The sequence below is a fragment of the Mastomys coucha genome, unplaced genomic scaffold (assembly GCF_008632895.1).
Source record: "Mastomys coucha isolate ucsf_1 unplaced genomic scaffold, UCSF_Mcou_1 pScaffold12, whole genome shotgun sequence".
Taxonomy (NCBI): domain Eukaryota; kingdom Metazoa; phylum Chordata; class Mammalia; order Rodentia; family Muridae; genus Mastomys; species Mastomys coucha.
In genome coordinates this window covers 89,384,017-89,404,019 of record NW_022196894.1, presented here as the reverse complement: position 1 = coordinate 89,404,019, position 20,003 = coordinate 89,384,017, and the positions used below count along the sequence as shown (strand labels likewise).

At 41.1% G+C, this 20,003-nt stretch overlaps 2 protein-coding genes across 6 annotated transcripts in view; one reads left to right on the top strand and one right to left on the bottom strand.

Moving 5' to 3' along the window:
• The first annotated feature begins 6 nt into the window (after positions 1-6).
• Donson (downstream neighbor of SON) overlaps positions 7-20,003 on the top strand; it is a 23,629-nt gene continuing 3,632 nt past the window's right edge. Inside the window, exons 1-11 of one of the 5 annotated variants that reach the window (XR_004116834.1) lie at positions 7-405; positions 957-1,037; positions 2,587-2,784; positions 4,787-4,965; positions 5,630-5,808; positions 6,647-6,725; positions 6,850-6,954; positions 7,178-7,376; positions 8,146-8,358; positions 9,343-9,488; positions 16,423-17,976. Coding sequence is in view for 3 of the 5 variants with exons in the window: in XM_031364407.1 (XP_031220267.1) it covers positions 100-405; positions 957-1,037; positions 2,587-2,784; positions 4,787-4,965; positions 5,630-5,808; positions 6,647-6,725; positions 6,850-6,954; positions 7,178-7,376; positions 8,146-8,358; positions 9,343-9,480 (1,677 nt within the window). In the remaining 2 variants the exon portion in view is untranslated. Of the gene's footprint in view, positions 406-956; positions 1,038-2,586; positions 2,785-4,786; positions 4,966-5,629; positions 5,809-6,646; positions 6,726-6,849; positions 6,955-7,177; positions 7,377-8,145; positions 8,359-9,342; positions 10,108-16,422; positions 18,984-20,003 lie in introns of those variants that run through there. The other 4 variants (XR_004116833.1, XM_031364407.1, XM_031364406.1 and 1 more) reach the window with 4 other exon arrangements.
• Son (SON DNA binding protein) overlaps positions 10,176-20,003 on the bottom strand; it is a 31,311-nt gene continuing 21,483 nt past the window's right edge. Inside the window, 6 exon segments of the mRNA XM_031364395.1 lie at positions 10,176-11,236; positions 11,686-11,801; positions 11,911-11,982; positions 13,673-13,820; positions 17,802-17,918; positions 18,692-18,802. Of these exon segments, the coding sequence (XP_031220255.1) occupies positions 11,078-11,236; positions 11,686-11,801; positions 11,911-11,982; positions 13,673-13,820; positions 17,802-17,918; positions 18,692-18,802 (723 nt within the window). The 3' untranslated portion in view covers positions 10,176-11,077.

Here is a 20,003-nt window from a genome sequence, read left to right as displayed (position 1 = left end):
CCTCGGGAGCCTCCAGTCCGTGAGCTGCGCGGGGTCTGGGCGGGGCCGGAGCGCGCGGGAAGCCCCGGCAGGGCTGCGGAGCAGCTTCGGTGCTGCGCAATGGCTGTCTCGGTGCCCGGCTACTCGCCTAGCTTCAAGAGGCCACCTGAGATCGTGCGGCTCCGCCGGAAAAGGTCTCGGGACCACGGTGCCGCCGTGCCCTCTGCACTGCCGGAGCCCGCGCCCCGCCGCGCCGCGCTGGCCGCTGGGCTGCCCTTGCGCCCCTTCCCGACCGCGGGCGGCCGAGGAGGCGCAGCCGCGACCATCGCCCGCAGGAACCCTTTCGCCCGCCTGGACAACCGGCCGCGAGTCGCTGACGAGGCCCGCGAAGAGCCGCTCCGCGGTCCTCAGGGAGCGCCGGGCCCGGTGAGTCTCCGCGTCGGGCAGCCGCCGGGCGTCAGGGGTGGGAATGGGCGCGAACAGCCGCCGCAGCCTGATGTCCTGAGCCGGGACGGGGGTTGGGGGTGGCTGCCCTCGAAGACCTGAAAGGAGGACTTAGGGAAGGTACACGGGAAGGTAGCTCGAAAAGTCCTGAGAACTGGGATGGAAAGCCACAGAATCTGCCTTCTCACCATCCTTCAAGACCTTTTTCCTCAGGCACTTGAAATTACTGTGGACATGGAAGACTGTTGAAGAGAAATCGGGTCACAATTTACAAATGTTGGTTTTACCCATAAAGTATTGTGGATCTTTTGGTCTAAGATTTGTGTATCAATTATTAAATGCGTCAAAGTCTGGCCTTTCCTCCCGTTTAGATAAATTCAGGCACAAATCTGAAGTGAAACAAATGTTGGTACTGTATGGATGTGAGTTCCCACACACTCTCCTGAGAAAATGGTGTGCCAGGTGAGCCCTTACATATTTCACATTCCCTCATCACTTAGGTTTTAAAAGGACAACTCTTTTTTTAACCTCAGCTTCTAGATTCTAATGAAGAAAATAACTTGCTGTGGGAGGAGGCGTCATCTCAGGAAAGAACTGGCACGGAACTGTCCCAGGTACTTTTTAAAATTACATTTCTGGTTTGTGCCACAATTGTGTGTGTAGAGGTCAGTCCCTCCACCACGTGAGCAAAGGGTTGAACTCTGGTTGTCAGTCAGGCTCAGAAGCAAGTGCCACTGCCTTCTGAGCCGTCTCAATGGCTTAGCCCAGGAAATACTTTCAAAATGCTGAACATAATGTATATTCTAATAAATGTACTTCTCAAAAGCATTTCTCTTGAAAAACATAGTTTCAGGAAGAAGTTCAAAGTCTGGGGCTGTACCTCTGTGTAAAAGAATTGCCTAATGTGCAGAGATCTGGGGGCTGGATCCCCAAGAGTCACATGAATCTCATGGACATGATGCTGCACACTTGAAACTGTCTCACTGGAGTGAAGGAGGGATTGTCAGACGTTTGATAGCATTCTCGGATACACAGACAATTGAGGCCAGCCTGGGACACATGAGAGCCTTCTCCGAGAACAAAAGAGAAACTTGAGAGTGATTATTTCGATAATACATGTGGGCTCTAGTGGCCAAAGCCTGGTTTGTGCTAGGGATCAAGCCCACGTGTTGAGAAGCAGTCTGCCCGCCCACCCCCATAGTTACAGGGAGATGCAGTTTGCTCCACTGGGAACCCATGCTAGTGCTCGCATAGTCTTGTGGAGGCAACCTCCCTGAAAGGATGCTGTATGGTATTCCCTGAGGAAGTCCTTCTAGAGTGGACAGTGTGGACTTGAGCAGCAGGTTGACTAAATTTTTTTCTTTCTATGTTTTTTTTTTTAATAGCAGGTAATGTTTTTAAAACCCTTTAAAAGTTCTACCAAGATTGCTAAAGCTAAAGAAAGAGCTTAGCCCTTAGTCTCAGTGGTTCTGAGACTTCCAGGAACTTCCAGGTTCTTGTAAATACTGAGAACACAGCTGGCCTTAGAGGCGGAGGCAGGTGTATCTTTGCATTCAAAGCCACCCTGGTCTACAAGAGGGAGCTCCAGGAGAGCCAGGGCCATGCAGAGAAACCCTCTCTTAGGGGTGGAAGATGGATACTGGAAAAATTTCTACTTTGCTGTCTGTAGTACAGAAATATGAAAACTCAGAAGTGAACCCTTCAGCCCTGCCTCCACCTGGCTTTGCTCATTGACTTTATGTCCTCTCAGGTCAGTTCTCTCCCTCCAACTCAACTGTCAGGCTTAGTGGCATGTGCTATTTTCCAGTGAGGCATCTCCGTGGTCTGAGACCTCTCTTACTAGCTTAGTTTATCTCCTTCCAGACTTTTCAGGTATAATAACTCCCCCCACCCCTGCCCCAAGATAGGGTTTTTCTGTATGGCCCTGGCTGTCCTGGAACTCACTCTGTAGACCAGGCTGGCCTCGAACTCAGAAATCCGCCTGCCTCTGCCTCCCAAGTGCTGGGATTAAAGCATGCGCCACCACCGCCCGGCTGGTATAATACATTTTTAATATTAGACCATTCATAAATTTTGGCATTTAGCAATCAAGAGTAGAACTGAGATCTCTGTATTAAAAGAATTTCCTTGAAATTGTAATTTTTGTGTTCCTTGTTTTCTCAGAGTCAACGTGTATCGTCGTCTGAATCAGACACTTGGTCTTCAGATGAGTTACCTGTGGACTGGAGTGTTAAAACCCGGCTCCTCTTCACCTCTTCTCAGCCCTTCTTCTGGGCAGAGCATTTGAAAGCACAGGAAGAAGCCCAAGGACTTGTCCAGCATTGTAGGGCAACACAAGTTACTTTACCCCAGAGTTTACAGGTAAGTCTGAGATGAAAGAGTCCTGAGAGGAAGGGATGTATGTTCCTGTGTGTGTGTGTGCCTGTGCACCTGTGGGAGGGGTACTACACATTACAGGTATCAGGACAGAGCCTAAGGATCTAGTCCTGTGTGTGTGTGTGCCCGTGCACCTGTGGGAGGGGTACTGCACATTACAGGTATCAGGACAGAGCCTAAGGATCTAGTCCTGTGTCCCAGTCTCTCACTTTGCCTTGTTGCCTTGAAACAGGGATTCTATGAGCTTAGAGCTCACTTTTTTTAGCTAGTCTGGTGGCCAGCCCAGCAACTCTCTTGGTCCCACTCTCCTCGGTCCTGGGGTCACAGTCAGACAGACCACAATCTCAACATGTTGTCTGGGTCCCGAGTTCCAAACTCAGGCTTCTGTAATGCTGTTAATCTGCAGCACCTGTCAGCCTATGCTAGTGTTTCAAATTAAGCGTAGAAGGCTCTCTCCTCAACGTAAGCTGTTCTTCTGACATAGATAGAATCCAGAAGTTGGCATCTCTCCGAAAGGGTACTTTTACTTCCTGTTTGCCAGGTTAAGACCTGCTCAATACAGGTAGAGACTGGACATAGAGCAGTAGTGTAGACAGGTAGTGTCTGCTCTAAACCATCCTTTTCTTAGGTTTTTTTTTTTTTTTCATTATTTCGAGACAGGGTTTCTCTGTGTAGCCCTGGCTATCCTGGAACTCACTCTGTAGACCAGGCTGGCCTCGATCGAACTCAGAAATCCACCTGCCTCTGCCTCCCAAGTGCTGGGATTAAAGGCGTGCACCACCACTGCCCAGGCTTTTCTTAGGTTTTTAAGAAAACATAAACAATTGAATTACAATAGCTGATGAATTTTTACTGATGTTTCTTACATAGAACATACTCTTCATTTTTGTTGTTGTTGTTGGTGGTGGTGGTGGTGGTGGTGGTGGTGGTGGTTTTGTTTGTTAAATTTGTCTGTTTTTGAGACAGGCTCTTACTGTGTTGTGTAGCCCTGGCTGTCTTGGAACTCACTTTGTACACTAGACTAGCCTCGAACTCACAGAGATCTGCTTGCCTCTGCCACCCCAGTGTTGGTATTAAAGGCATGTACCACTATGCTTGGTCATACTGTGGTTCTCAATAAATTAAAGAATAAATGAGTTCTAGAATGGCCTCAGAGTAGTTTAATTACCTTGAAGCAGCTCATCAATGCAAACTAGGTTGTAAGGGTTTGCTTCAAATAGGACTTGAGTTGTATTTCTGGATAAATAAATCAGGACAGTGTGTACTTAGCGGGGGTTCACTACTTTTGAGGCTGTGTTCCCAGGGGGAAGGATGCTCTTCCCCTGGGGGAATTTGGTGCTGTTCCTGTGGAAAGAGCATGTATGTCCTTGTACACACCCCCTTCCTATCATCCAGTAACTTGCCATTGTTCTCAGGGAAGGCAGAGACAGAATGACCCATCCCCATGAGTGTGCTCGCTCCAGTGCAGGGTCATCACAGTATGTGCTGTCCAGAAAGCAAATGTAGACTGCATTTTAACCTTTTAACAGTTGCTAAGATCTCCCTTATAATTATAGCATTAAAAATTCTTAGACTGGGCTACAAAGATGGCTCAGTGCTTAAGAGAGAATAGTGTTATTCCTGAGAACCCACATTCACACTGCTCGGAACTCCAGCTCCAGGCCTTCTACTGGTACCTATAATGTACAGGCAAACAAAAAAATAAAAATAAAAATCATTTTTGGGGAGTGGTGGGGTTGTTTGAGGCAGAGTCTTTCCACATAGTCCTAGCTTTCCTGGGACTCCCTATGTAGACCAGGCTGGCCTCTCATAGGTCAGCCTCCCTCCTAAGTGCTAGGATTAAAGGTGTGTGCCATTTACCCCCAACCAAAAATAAAAATCTTCTTAGGAAATTTATTAGATTAAGTGTGCGATATAGTCAGTGTTTCTAGTGAAATTTTATCTTTGTGGTGAGTAAAAATTACCCACTCTACCCACCCAAATTTAGGATCCCAAACTGTCCACTGCGCTGCGCTGTGCCTTCCAGCAGGCTCTGGTCTACTGGCTTCACCCTGCCTTTTCATGGCTGCCACTCTTCCCTCGAATTGGAGCTGATAGGAAAATGGCTGCAAAGACAAGTCCATGGTCAGCTGATGAAACTCTACAACATGCTTTAATGAGTGACTGGTAAGCTGGTCTGTAGCAGAGGCGAGCGTGCAGTAGCACACAGGGCACTCGTGTTTGGCTGTCACCAGAAGGGCTGATGGTGAACAGCTCTCTGTGTTTATAGACATTGTCAGAAACGTAATGGCCAGGATTTACATTTGCTTTTTCCCAGCTTGATCGTTATCAGCTGTATAATGTATAATGCAGTGTATAATGTATGTCCTGGACAAACCGCAAAAGGTGTGCCCTGCAGCTTCTCGTCAGTCCTGCTTGCTCAGCAGAAGTTGTTCATGGTTTGCAACCAAGTAAAAACTATGCTTGAAAGAAAACCTGCAGCCCTAAAATGCAAATTTACACAGCTTCAGAAACTCAATTCAGTATTTGAAACATTTATGTTGTGTTCTTATCTATGTGTCAGAATAAAATTAAGAAATTAATTATTAAATAAATTAATACAGAATTGAGTTTAAAATGTTTTGTGTGTGTGTGTGTGTGTGTTTTTCCGAGACAGGGTTTCTCTGTGTAGCCCTGGCTGTCCTGAAACTCACTCTGCAGACCAGGCTGGCCTCGAACTCAGAAAACCGCCTGCCTCTGGCTCCCAAGTGCTGGGATTAAAGGTGTGCGCCACCACCACCCGGCGAGTTTAAAATGTTTTAACACCTGAAAAACCTTCCTTTGTTCCTAGGTCCGTGAGTTTCACGTCTCTGTATAACCTGCTGAAGACAAAGCTTTGTCCCTATTTCTATGTCTGCTCCTATCAATTCACTGTCCTGTTCCGGGCAGCAGGACTGGCGGGAAGTAGTGTGGTGACAGCGCTCATATCCCCTACAACAAGAGGCTTAAGAGAAGCGATGAGAAATGAAGGTAATAGCTGCGGCTTAAAGTGGAAGATTCCTCTCGCCTTAAATGCTAAGTTTTAGGGGCTGGAGAGAGAGATGGCTTAGTGTTTAACGAGCATGGGTTGCTCTTACAGAGAGGACCTGGGTTTGATTCCCAGCACCCCTATGATGGCTAAAAGCCATCTAACTACAGCTCCAGGGGATCAAATGTGCCTTCTGTAAGCACCAGACACACAAGTGGTACCCAGATAGAAACAGCCATACGCGTTTAAAAACAAAAAGAAACATTTTTTACTAATCGGTCATCAATATTTTATGAGATATATTTTTTTTTAGAGTTTTCTTTTTCTCCCTGCTGCTAAAGTTGTCTCTTAAACATTTCTGGAAGTTAATTATGCTTCCTTTTTTGAACTCTGAGGTAAAGCACTTATTAGGTCTTGTAAGCCACTGTCTTACTGAATATACTCTGCTTTTTAAAACAAGACTGTACATTTATTTTGTACGCATTTATGTCTTTCTGTGGGCGCACACATACCGTGGCACACATGTAGAGGTTAAAAGACAGTTTCAGAGAGTCCTCCTTTTGTTCCATAATGTGAGTTCTAGGAAGTGAACTCAGATGTCATAAACTTAGCAGATTCTGCCCACTAAACCCTCTCACCAGTCCTAGATCCTTTGATACTACAAATCATCTAACTTTTCCTTTAATAAGTTTAAAACCATGTTATCTGATCAATTAGTGGATCTAGAAAGGGCAGAAAGGATAGAGACAAGTCCCTTTTTATAGAAAATCTAGTCTATGTACCCCAATAGTAGGACACTCCTGATTAATTGAAAAAATTGGATTATATTTTCTGATGTAGGTATTGAATTTTCTCTGCCCTTACTAGAAGAAAGTGGCCATAAGAAGAAAGTTCGAGAACCAAGCCTGGAATATGAGGAGTATGTAATTACAAAACCTTTTGCATATTCACTTTTATGAATTGTCTAATTCAAACTCAGGGCAGTTGGGTTGTAAGAGTACCAACTCTGTGAGTATGTGCTTCTAACTATAGCACTTTCCTAGGGAGCAGGCAGGCAGTGACGAAGATGAAGAGGAAAGTTTTTCTTGGCTGGAAGAGATAGGCGTGCAAGACCAAATTAAGAAGCCAGACGTGATCTCTATCAAGCTGTATCTTTTCTGTTAAGGACTTCCACCGAGTTAGTGACCCTAACACTGGTTTAAGACAGCCCTTGCTGCTCAAGTATGAAGTCTTTGTTGGTTTCTATCATATTCAGATGGTCTGCATTTCATTCAAACCATGAATGGGACTGGGAAGCCCAGGTCTCGAGCCCAGGCCGCTGGCTGCACTGCTGTCGGTTCCTTTTGCTCTTTCCTTGATTGTTGTCTTCAGACGTAAAGAAAAACAGGAAGTACAAATGGATCACCGACCTGAGTCTGTCGTACTGGTGAAAGGACTCAACACCTTCAAACTGCTCAATTTTTTGATCAACTGCAAGAGTTTGGTTGCTCCCTCAGGTGCACAGGCAGGTCTCCCACCCACTCTCTTATCCCCAGTAGCCTTCCGAGGAGCCTCAATGCAAATGCTTAAGGTGAGAGTTTACTTCATCTACATGCAGTCCATCCAACTCTTTGTGTTGTTTTTGGCTTGTTTCTTTTTAAACCCAGGGTCTCTCTAATTCTGGCTGTCCTGGATATAGACCACTCTGATCTCATGCTCGCATGGATCCCCCTGCCTCCTGAGTGCTGGGATTAAAGGCGGGTCCACCATTCCTAGCTCAAATTCTCAATTTTTAAAAAATAATTCTAGGGACTCGGGAGATGGATCAGTATTTAAGAGCACTTGCTGCTCTTGCAGAAGACCCAAATTCAGTTCTCCACACCAACATGGTGACTCACACAGCCATTGGTAACTTCAGTTCCAAGGGTTCTGATGCCTTCTTACCTCCCCAGATAGCAAGTACAACTGGGTGTACATACATTTGAGAAAACACAAGGCCAGTTGTTGTGGCCATACCTTTAATCCCAGCACATGGAAGGCAAGCAGATCTCAGTGAGTTAAGGATCAGCAAGACCTACATAGTGAGACACTATCTCAAAAAATGTGTGTATGTATGTACATATATTGATAGTGTCTAAACAAATTTTCATATTTTTAAACTGTTGTTGCAAACTTTGCTTTGTTGTTGAAAACTGTGCTTGCATGAAGAGGCCTACTAGACAAGCAGCTTGACCCAAGTCACATTGCTAGTAGTTGTTTTTTGCTTTCTCCATTAAAAATAAAAACTTGAGAGCTAGGTGACATATGTCAAATCCCTTTTACTCATTTCCTGTATCATGACTTTTTAAAATTTTCTGAAGGCACGAAGCATTAATGTGAAGACACAAGCTCTTTCAGGATACAGAGATAAGTTTAGTTTGGAGATCACAGGTCCTGTCATGCCTCATGCTTTGCATTCTATGACCATGCTGCTCCGGTCTTCACAGAGAGGGTCATTCTCTGCTGGATTGTATGCACATGAGCCAACTGCCGTATTCAATATTGGCATGTCACTGGATAAAGAGCTGGATAGAGTAAGTAGACCCAGTTATACCCTGTATCCTCTTGCTGGGGGGTAAATGTCACTTCTTATGCCATATTTTTATCAAGTTAGAAAAGTGACAAATTGATATCCATATGTGCATAAGGTAAATTTAGGCAGTATTAAATATTTCCCAAACCTAAATAGTACTTACTGCACTCACAGCTGAAATTAATTCCCGATTCCTTTGTAGTTTATAGAAACACAATTTACCCCAGCTGTTTTTCCTGTTTCTCATGTATGTATGTGTATGTAACTTGCAGTTTTGCATGTATTTAAGCACACCAGTGAGGAAGTGAGCTCACACTGTACCATTGTTCTACCTCATTCATCAGTGCGGTCTTTTCATCAAGATCCGAATGTCCTAACAAGGGCTAGTCTTGCTAGCTGGTCTCTGAGCCACCTTCAAAGACTGCAATTACAAGTGCAAACCATGTCTGGCCAGCACTCACGTGCCTTCTAGATAGCCCCCAACTCTGATTATCACAATTGTACAGCAAGTGCTCTAACACTAAACCATCTTCAAGCCTCAGTTACTAATTTATTTTGGATTGTCTTTTTAGACTTTTTAAGATAGTTGTTAACAGTCCTTTAATGGCCTGGTATCTATCAAGTCTAATAGACTGGCTAATTTAGGATTTTCATACTGCATAAATTATTAGGGTCATCTTCTAGCTGTGATTGACTGAGCCATTTATTTGCAAGTCTTTAATGGGAATTATTAAACACTTGGTGCTCCAAGCAAGAGATGGGGTCAGTAGTTAAGAGCACTGACTGCTCTTCCAGAAGTCCTGAGTTCAATTTCCAGCAACCACATGGTGGCTCACAGCCACCTGTAATGGGATCTGATACCCTCTTCTGGTCTTATCTGAAGACAGTTCTGGTGTACTCGTATAAATCTTTTAAAAACAAAACAACAAAAACTTGGTGTTCAAGAACTAATGTGCTTTATGGATGTGGACTTGTGTTTCTGCAGAAAGTTGCTCATAAGGACCTTGCTAACTGTGGGCTGCACCCTAAAACCCTGGAGCAGCTCAGTCAAATGCCAGTGCTGGGGAAGTCATCCTTACGGAATGTGGAAATGAGTGACTACATTTTAAATTGGAGATCCTGAATACCAAAGTAAGCCTAAAAGGAATCTGAGGAAAAAGCTTCCTAGCAAGGAAATTCAAGATTCGTAGGCCTCTGGCTTTTAAAGTTCATTTGGAAGAATATATTTTAAAATACTGAAATGTTCCTAAACATTTTTATATTAACTTATTACATGCAATAGCACTAGGTTTTAAATCAACATTTTGCTTTTATTATTTTCCTACATTTTCAGAGATGAAGATGCAAGGTGCTTCCTTAATACCTCAGATAATTCAAATAAGAATTTTCTATCCCTGCAATTTATTGTAACCTGAAAAGCCAGTGTTTTATTACAGTTGAGATTACCTGCAGCAATTACTCCAATTGAGACTAATGCTCAGAACAGAGGCATCTATAATTGTACCTCAGACCAACAGTGAGTTCTTCAAAGACTTAGGGAAATGAGCATTTTTACTAAATGATTTCTAGTTCCTGTTCTCAACTATGTTTGGTCACATGTGTCAAGTCAGAGGGTAGGCTATTTTGTACTTCATCTAAGTGTTGAGTGCTCATCATGTAAACTTACTATTTAGTATGCTTACAGGTAATGTGTGTTTGCATGTGTGTATAAAACTCAGTATTTTTAAATAAACGTGCATAGAAATCACAAGAATTGGGTAAGAAAAAATAGTGCTTAGTTATATGTGTTCCATAGAAGCCAGAGAATAAGACACCACATTTATTCCAGAGAAGTTTGTATTTGGGCCTTAAGCTTTTGAAAATAAAGTTTAGAGACATAGCATATGAATACCACTGTAGTACACATGAATATTCTATCAGACCCCCAAAAAATTAACATAAACTTAAACTTTCTCAGTCAACAAAATAGTGGCTGGTTGCCAATTTTTATTAGATAAGTCGGTTACAGCATTTTTATTATTTACGTCTATCTAGGTGTAGCTGAAATTCAAAATGCACATCAAAGTAAAACTATATCACAACTCAAGCCATACTAAATATGTACTTGGCCTCTGAAGTAAAATTCTAGTTGAACTTCCATTTTGACTTCCTTCTTATGACCCAAGTGGCTTTAATGGGAATGCAGGACTTAGTACTGATCATGACACAATGTATCACTTCTTTTCATAATCTCTACAAAAAGGGGGAGATGGTGGCATTAGCCCTGTGGAACAGATCTTGCTTCATTACCTTAATAACACTGGCCCAGTATCTGTCCAGCAGAACCCATTGTGAAATAGTACAAGGTGCACAGCCCTTCACTGATTACAGGCAAGTGTTACAGCAGCCTAGCCGTAAGGAAGGGAAGTTACATCATAGTACAAAATACAGTATAAAAGCGATATTTAACATTCCACACTGAATATTACTGACGCCCTCAAACAACTGTTTTGATGTTAGCCACTTAAACAAATACATCACTAAGGTAAACAATATAAACATACCAAAACCCTGTATGGTTAAATACAATTTCCATGGTACAAAAACCAAAGCCTGGAGATGTTTGTACAGATTGCTTTTTACACAATGTCTTAAATTGTGAAATATTTACAACATTAAGGAGGAAATACATTGTGATGCAGAGTAAAATTATCTGAAATGATTAATATAAAACCTCAAATCTATCTACGTGAGGCACTCCTGAAGCAAGTGGCATTAGCCATGAGGTCCTTTGGTACAAGGCCCATTGCTTGAAGAACCACAGTAGCTGCTGTGGCTTTAGCATGCTTCTTATTAGGGCTGGCAAAGCTGGGCTGGTAAGCGCTTCCATTTATCAATACCTATTCAAGAAAAACATACAATTGGGCTGGTAAGGGCTTCCATTTCTCAATACCTATTCAAGAAAAACATACAATAAGAACAGCATCAAACTTTAATATCTATTAGCTTTTTTCACTAAATTCTAAAAATAACTTACAAATTACAAACCCCATTATTATAGAAATTAATCTCAGCCCAGAAGCAGCAAATGATTTAAAAAAGGAAACCACAAAATAAATGCAAGTCTCCATACTTTTTTTCAAGGCTCTAATAAAAGCACCCCCACATTCCACTAGAAAATACATTTTGCCCATCCCCCCTTTAACTTTGTACCCTTTTTTTAAAAACCCACTTTACCCACATATTCACATTTATGACCCACCCACGGAATATTTAATATTGGTTGTATCACACTCATCCCTTAACCCTCTAGCATGAATATGTAGTTAGTATATAAGTTCATATTTACCCTAAAGAGGAAATGTTTGCGATGGTCGGGGCCACTGTCATGGACCAAGAGAAATTCAGGTGGTTGCCACCTTCTCTTATTACAGATTTCCATCAAGGCAGACACGGGATGTTTGCCTGTAGAGAAAAACCCAACTAGTTATAATAGATTTCCACCAACTCTGCAAGGAATTATGAATTGAAGGTATGAGTAAAAGTAAAAAGCATTCAGCACAGCTGTTCTCACCTGACAAGTCTTTCATCGCAGCAGAGAAGTTCCCAGACCGTTTTTGTGCTCTCTCTCCTACTGCAACAAGACCTTAAAAGGAGAAGGGGGGGAAAGGGCAAATTTACTATTCTACCTAAAAAAATGTAATATAGATGGAGAAAAGATAAACCTCACTACTGAAACCTAAAAACCTATACCTTTAACTAAAATACTCAGATTTATATTAAAACTGGCTTACTTTATATTTCCTTTATAATCATATACACATGAAAAGATAAAATTTAAGGGGCTAGAAAAATAGCTCAGTCAACAAAGGGCTTGCATAAGGATCTGAGCCTGAGCTCAGAAAAGCCAGCTGTGTGGGCACAGGCTAGTAACTCCAGCACTTGGAAGACAGGCAGGTGGGGTCCCTAGTGGGTTCCAGGCCAGTAGGACCATTTCCCAAGTGAAGGAAGGTGGTGCCTGAGGAATAACGTGACATAAGCACACATAAGTGTAAGTGTACAGACAAGTGTCAGGTAACCGTCAGCATCGCAGAGTTAAAGTCTAAGAAGTGGTGGCTAGCTGGGTGGTAGTGGCGCACGCTTTTAATCCCAGCACTTGGGAGGCAGAGGCAGGCGGATTTCTGAGTTTGAGGCCGTCCTGGTCTACAGAGTGAGTTCCAGGACAGCCAGAGCTATACAGAGAGAAACCCTGTCTTGGGGGAGAAAAAAAAAAAAGTGGTCGCTACTAACTACAAGTAACTTTACAAATTTGTCTTTTAAAACAGGAAGTAAAGAGTATGGTCCTTCAAAACCCAAAGGAAGACAGACGAAACCCTCTATCCTAGTCAGTACCTGCTGTCCTAACAAATTCCTACGTTCTTAGATAACACCTCCCAGTAAATGGCCACAACACAGGGAGAATGTCAGAAAGCCAACTGTACTCTACTTTCCACGTGTCTTTAAACTGCAAATGTGTCTTTAAACAGACACACTGAATGGACTCTTGGCAAGTTTTTAAAAATCAGGCCTGAACTGTATGGTGGCACATGACTATAATCCAAAATTTTGGAAAGATTAAGGCAGGAGAATTGGAAGTTCAAGGCCAACCTGGGCTTTAAGATAGATACTCAAAAAAATAAATAAATAAATGAATAAATAAAATAAAATAAAGACAGGATTCCTCTTTGTAGCCATGGCTATAGTAGAACTTTGAAAGTAGAACAAGCTCTCTAACATAAGAGATCTCCCAGCCTCTGCTGGGATCAAAGACATGTCCTACCATTCCCAGCCTCTATTTTAAATACCTAAGGTCTTAAACAAGTGAAGTCAGCTAACAGCTTGTTGTGATTCCTCTTTGGATAGCAGCCTGGTCATGGCAGGATGGTACTTGCAAGTTCAAGGCCACCCAAGACACCCCACCCCCACCCCCAGTCTCAGAAGACAACAAAACAGGCTGGAGAGATGGCTCAACTGTTAGCAAGCCGTGGCTTCCAGAGGACCCCGATTAGATTCCATGCAACCATATGGCAGCTCACAACTATAGGGGATACAATGCCCTCTTCTGGGCTCTATGGGCACACATAGACAAAACACCCACATATACAAACCATTTTAAAAAAAATAGATGAAGGATCAGGAGGATGGTTTAATGGGTAAAGGTGTTTGCAATATAATTATCATTCATACACCCACATACAATAAATAAATGTAGCAAGGAAAAAAAAAAAGCAAGCCTATGTGGTCTCTAGTAAGAACAAAAACAAGGACCAAAAGTATAAACTTCAGAAAGAACTTACCTTTTCTGTCTGTCTTAAAATCAACAAGGATGGGTTCCTTATTTCCTTCTTTGTTCTTTCCTAATCCTTCTCCTTCTCTCCAGCCCATTTTTCTCATCAAAACAGCTCCCATTCCTCCAGTTACTGGGGCTGCTCTTAAGAACTGATCCTATCCAAAGGGGGAGAAAAAAAAAAGGTAAAATGGCGCCATTTTCCAGTTAGAACTGAAATACAGAGTTAGTGGTAACTTAAGAAAAGGAAGTCTTCCTTCTAGATCTGTAAAGCATTCACCTAAGTCCTTCTGTACTCAAGTGTCCTGAGCGTGTTCTAATTATAATTACCAACACTCTCAAAGTCAAATGTATACTCAATATGTCCTGTAGCATGTTCTAATTGTAATTACCAACACTCTCAAAGTCAAATGGCAATTGTTAACAGTACCCCTCGGTGCCCCCCTCCAAAAACAACAACAAGAGCACTCCTGTTTTCGTCCACTATTTAGGTTCACTGGTATCTCTTCTTAGCTTGCAAAATAAAAAGAAGGCAATGTTAAAACAGTCAATGTATTAGCTCAGGTATACCTAATTTATGAATAAATCCTAGACATTGTTTTAAAATAGTTTGGACACTGAAGAAACATACAGTTGTCATCCAGTTTTCTTCCCCATTCTATTATAAGGCAAATATTAATATTTTTACTTAGAAAATCCCTATGAAACAAATTTACATGTAAATAAGTTGGAAGATAATCACATAAAATACCCTGTAAGTATACCAAATCTGAATTCTTGTAAAACCTGGCTGATGTTAAAAGGCTTTTAAGAAACTCCTTAAACGTTTACATACCTAGGCCTCGGCAGCAGCAGTGTTGGGAATAGTACGGCTGGCACTGACCGGGGCAAGAAGACAGCTACAAGGATTTGGCCCTGAAACAAGTTTCCATACAGAGGGGTGAAAGTTCACAGGTTATTCTGTGAACAATCATCTCTCTTGTATCCAACCCACTGAACCATAATTTCCATCAAAGCAGCAAACCACTTAATGTCCTAAGCTGCACAACTGTGTGCACTAGCACGGTCAGCAGTCAGTGATCTCCAGTTAAGAAATGTCCAGTGCCTCTTTTTAAAAACTATCAATGCACATCTACCAGTGATGAATTCTGCTGTTGAACTATGTGTGTTTGGTTTTGTTTCTAATCGAAACATCTCTGAACCATGTTTTATTTCCAATCATTACAGCATTTTAAGTTAATGCTGTGCCAAATATATATATCTAATCATTACAAAAATTATTCAAATGTTTTGGTAGCTCAGCAAGCAAGTATGCACTATTCTTCATTCTTTCTGTAAGCTAATACTTAGCAATTATGTTTTTACAGTACAGTAAAATACATACACTTTCTTTCCCAGCTTTATAATTAAATGTTGGGGAGAAAACATGCCAATGACATGTGACTAGACATTAAGTTCAACAAGGTGCTCTGATGGAAGGAGGCAGCTGTAGAGGTAAACACAGACCCCTGGTTCAGTTCCTTACTTGGTGCAGGCCATGCATTGTGGATGTATAAAGAAAAAAGTTAGCTGATGCTTGGATATCAACTGCCTTGATGCTACACACCTAGAATGACTTTACTTACTTCCAGGTTCATCTCCCCCTCTTTTCCAGGAAACACTCCTAAAAAAAAGGGCAACTGTACAGACAGAGTACAATATAAATTCCCAATTAACCCCATTTTCCAACTCTGCTTCTGTTTGCTATTATCTTTGTATCCCTCTATCCCCAGTATAAAAACCTGTCTTAATCTAATGAGATCACACAATAACCAACAATTATTATGAAATCAAGTCCTAAGTTATTTGAGAAAATAAAGGTCCTTTAAAACCAATTACCTTTTAAATGTTCATTAGTAAATGAATGAGTATATTGATGAAATATTTCTCTTAATATAAACTAAAGAACACAGAGGGTATTAGTTGGCATTCCCTGTGGATTTTCATACACAATGGCAGTGCTGGTCTAAGAAAAAGCCAAATGAGCCTTTCAATATCTCCTGAACATGGTTAATGGGTATAAACAAAGCTTATCGATGAAATTATTACCTAATAACTTCTAAATGTACTGGCCTATTTAAATAAAATAATGCTCCTCTGGTTTTCATTAAGCAGATATTCTTCAGTACATACAAATTGTTTTCCTTTTAGTGCTGACTTCTGTAATGTAAACCTTGGTCTGATGAACACATAATTTATCAAAATGATTTGCTTCTCAGATTATATTCTATACAAAATGTAAAGCAAAGTCATTTTAAAGGTTCTAGTTAACAACTTACAAACTGAAAAACAGCAAAAATATATTTTGGGCAAAGTCTTTTAGGGAGCCATGTGTGAAGTAAAGCCTCGCCTTGGAAACTCACTTCCATTTACCTGCTCTTTATCTTTAAACACATCAACTTTACAGGGAAAGCCCTTACAGAAGCTTCTTTGTACCAAGCACTGTGCATAAAAACTGTGTCTAACTTCCTGTAATCATTAACACCCAGCTTTAAGACCAGATGAATGAGGGAGGATTGGACATGGGGCTCTGTGGTAGGAAACTTGATCATTATTATCTAAATCGACCCGTTTTAAATCCAATGTCACAAACAAGTAAACACGAAATTCTTCCCTACTTTTCAACTATCACTTTCATAATTTATACAAAGTATTACTATGTAAAATAAACCCAATTACTATTATTATTATTATTCCTTTTTTTCCAAAACCAACCCCTAGGTACATATTCGTCCAACTATTTCTTAAGGGGAAAACCAGGCAAGCACAATGAGGATGTATGGTGCCTTATCTTAATCTGTTAATAAGAGAATCGCAGGTCATGCTTCTGCTATGAAACTGTTATGGTATTAAATGTCCAAGGCAACCAAAACTTTATCTTTGAGAAATTGAGCACACCCATGAATAACACTCATTCCAGTTCTACAAACAGTAAGTACCCTTCACTTCGCCAGTCTCTGGGGCAGTTACAAGAACCTGTCTCTAGCCCCTTGACACTTGGGAGACACAAATTCCAAGGAATTACTTGCCCAGGATCATACAAGGAGTCAGGAGTACAGCAGGACAAAGAAACCTTCCCAATCCAAGAGACCACGCAGCCTCCCAGTTTCCTGAAACAAATTTCCCATCACCCGTCCAACCAAACCACAGCCCTTCAGCAGACGTTGTTTCTTCAGAAAACCCCTTTCTAACCACCTAAGACTCCCCCAACAATGAGGTAGCCGTAGGTGGAGTTGACAAATCTCACTGCAGGGATCTGAGACCAGGTGCACCTACATCTTCGCAGCATGAGATGTCCGTCCTCTCCCTTGATTTTAGGTCTTACATATCCTGTTTTTTCATGAAGTCAGTGGTTCTCAAATTGAGCCTGTGGATCACCAGAGGCCACCAGGACCTAAATGGTGGTCCACAGATAGTTATCTCCAGCCCATCCCACCCTGTTACCACCCCCTTCACAACTACCCACCCCACATTCAAGCCACCCTCCCCCCCACCCAGCCTCTCAGTCCCATGACAAGGTTACCACATGCAGCACTAATTAGGGCCTCCCAACCACTTGCTGAATCTAATAGCTGACCACCACATAGGGACCTGGGGCTAGACGTCATAAGAGGCAGGAGCAAAGGCATTTATAAGCGGGTGCAGGCACTATGAGAGGACAAGGACAGGAATGGAATATTAGGGTGGCAAAGGGTTCTTGGGGATAGTGATCCACCAAAACTAAACCTGTAATAAAGTATCCCATGATGAGAACTGTTGAGAAGCACTGCTCTGAAATGATTAGGTTAGTAGTCCAACAGGAACTGCGGAATATTCTGAACAGCATCTGCTACAGTTAGCATTCAAAGAGTTAAGGAAACCCCCCCACCAAAACCAACAGCAAAAAATATTAAACAACCACCTCCAGATATAAAGTTATACATTGGCATTGAGTGTGTCAGGATCTCAGCCCAGTGGTCTTCAGTGTCCATCCTGGAGTACACACACAGTAGACTTACTCAGGAACTTGGGTTAGTCACCTGCCTCTGCACTTCTAATGTGTTATTATAAAACAAACAAACAAAACAACTTAGCTTTGTATTTTTTGACAGTTTGTGTACCTTTTTAATCCAGGCTTGGGCACCAGTATTAGCCAGCTGTTCCTGTGTCAGGACTTGCACTCCCGTACTTCCTGTGAACTGCCCAGGGATAGAGTTCAACTGAGCCCAGGCATCAATCTGAGGAAAAAGAAGCCATCTTCAGTAAAATTATTGATCTGATCAAAGTGCCACACTGGTAACAGTTTAATTCACTGAGGAAAAAAGGATTTGGTACCTAAAATGGCCAAATAATGATATTTTTAAAGTTTGAAGTTTTTTCTAAGTCTTCCAAATAAGTTTTATAGCATTCCATGAAATATACTAATGCATCTCTAACTAAAAATTATCAGTGTAACACTCTTTCTTTAAAATAACAGATAGATGGAAAAATGCTCTTATGGCCAAAACTCTGTCTTTACCACCTGACCTATCATACATAGGCATTCAAATAAATGCCAAGACAGTCTAGACCTCTGGCTACTCCTATAGGATAATGATCTATACCATCTATGACATAATATAGAAAATGATCAACAGAAAACTATTTTTAAAAAAGTAGACATCGCTCACCAACACCCAGTGTATAATACAATCAAGGGCCATTCATACTGTATTTAATGCATACCTAGTATTGCAAGTTTGCTGAAACATGGAAAGTAATAGTTATACCTCTTAGAGTTATGGGCACTCTATGTGCACCTAAGACTGTAAATTCTAGCCATAGTATGTAATTAGCATTTTCTTAGTGATTAGGTCAAGTCATTTTGTAAGTTACTATGAACAAAGTGTAACAAGTATAAAATATAAAACAGCACATATAAACTTTTGAGTCTCCAGTCCCTGCTAACACACCCTGACTCAGGCATCTAGTTAGTGAAATTCTCATTTAAACATTAAAAAAAGCCACATACCCGTTCTTGAGCTCGGTTTAACATACTCATGGCTTCAAGATCAAATGCATTCTCACTGAGTCTCTTCTGAGCAAGTGCCCGTTCACTCATTGCTGTTGAAATGTCCACAGGCTAAGAAAGAAAACATAGATAATTATCCCACATTACCACAATCCCTATACTCTCAGGAGCTTCTATATCTTTAGATGCTACATGTAAAAAATAAACAAATAGTCTATATATTAAGATTCTTGGAAAATGAGAAGATTCAAAAGACAAAGGGGGCACGCCTGGAAAATAGAAGACATTTAAGGTAAGTCAGTTATCAAGTATTCAGAGGCAAAACTAAATTCTGACTGATTTCATCTATGTATCTTCTACAATATCAAACTGTAACTGTTGAGTTTCATTATGAACTTATCATTTGTAGTCTGTACTAACAAGCCACTTCATTTTAGATGGTAGGTTTTAACTTTACTAATTCATCAGACTCTACTTGATAATTACTCTAACTTCCAGAGTACTGAGCTTATCTGTGGATCAGCAAGCAGAGCACCACAAGAATCTCTATGGCTCTTTCTCATCGACATGCTTCACAAGGAGCAAAGTTGGGCGTGGATATGCTTTGGTCCTGAGAGCCCAAAATATTGATATACATTCAGTATATAGCTAATTTGAATTTATAGACATTTATTACCATAAGCCCTTCCCCCAAAATACTGTCAGTCCACCTCTTAAAACTAAGGCAAAGGCTGAAGTGTAGTTCAGTGGTCTAGCATGTGTTAGGTAGGTCATTAGCATCACAGTTTCTTTATAAAATGGAACAAAGCCCTTGTGCTAAACAGATGTAATTTTAACTTTTTAAAGGAAGTTCTTAGCTGTCATATTTGTTAAGGGCTTAACCACAGAACAAAAGCCTTGTGCAATTACTCGAGTTTTGTTTATAACATGAACTCAGTTCTATCAACACACTATTTTTTCTTCCAATATCATTTAACCTAACTTCCAGTTATTTCACATAATTTTTTTATAAAATATTATACAAGGATTTACATTTTTTTCACATTCAAAGGATCAGTAGTAGATAAGGCATGCAAATTACAAATAAATCAGTAAGATAGCTTTCTTTTTTTTTTTAAGTAGAAGCTGATATAATCTCACTGTATACTGTGTATAATTCCTAGAAAAATAAATATACCAAAGGAAACCGTAGGTCTAAGAATAATGTTTTATGTATAAGGACTAAGTGTCTTTTTTTCCCAACTTCAAATTCCCTTACATAGTATTGTTATCTTAATTGAAATTATCCAAGACTCTGACTAAATCATTTTTC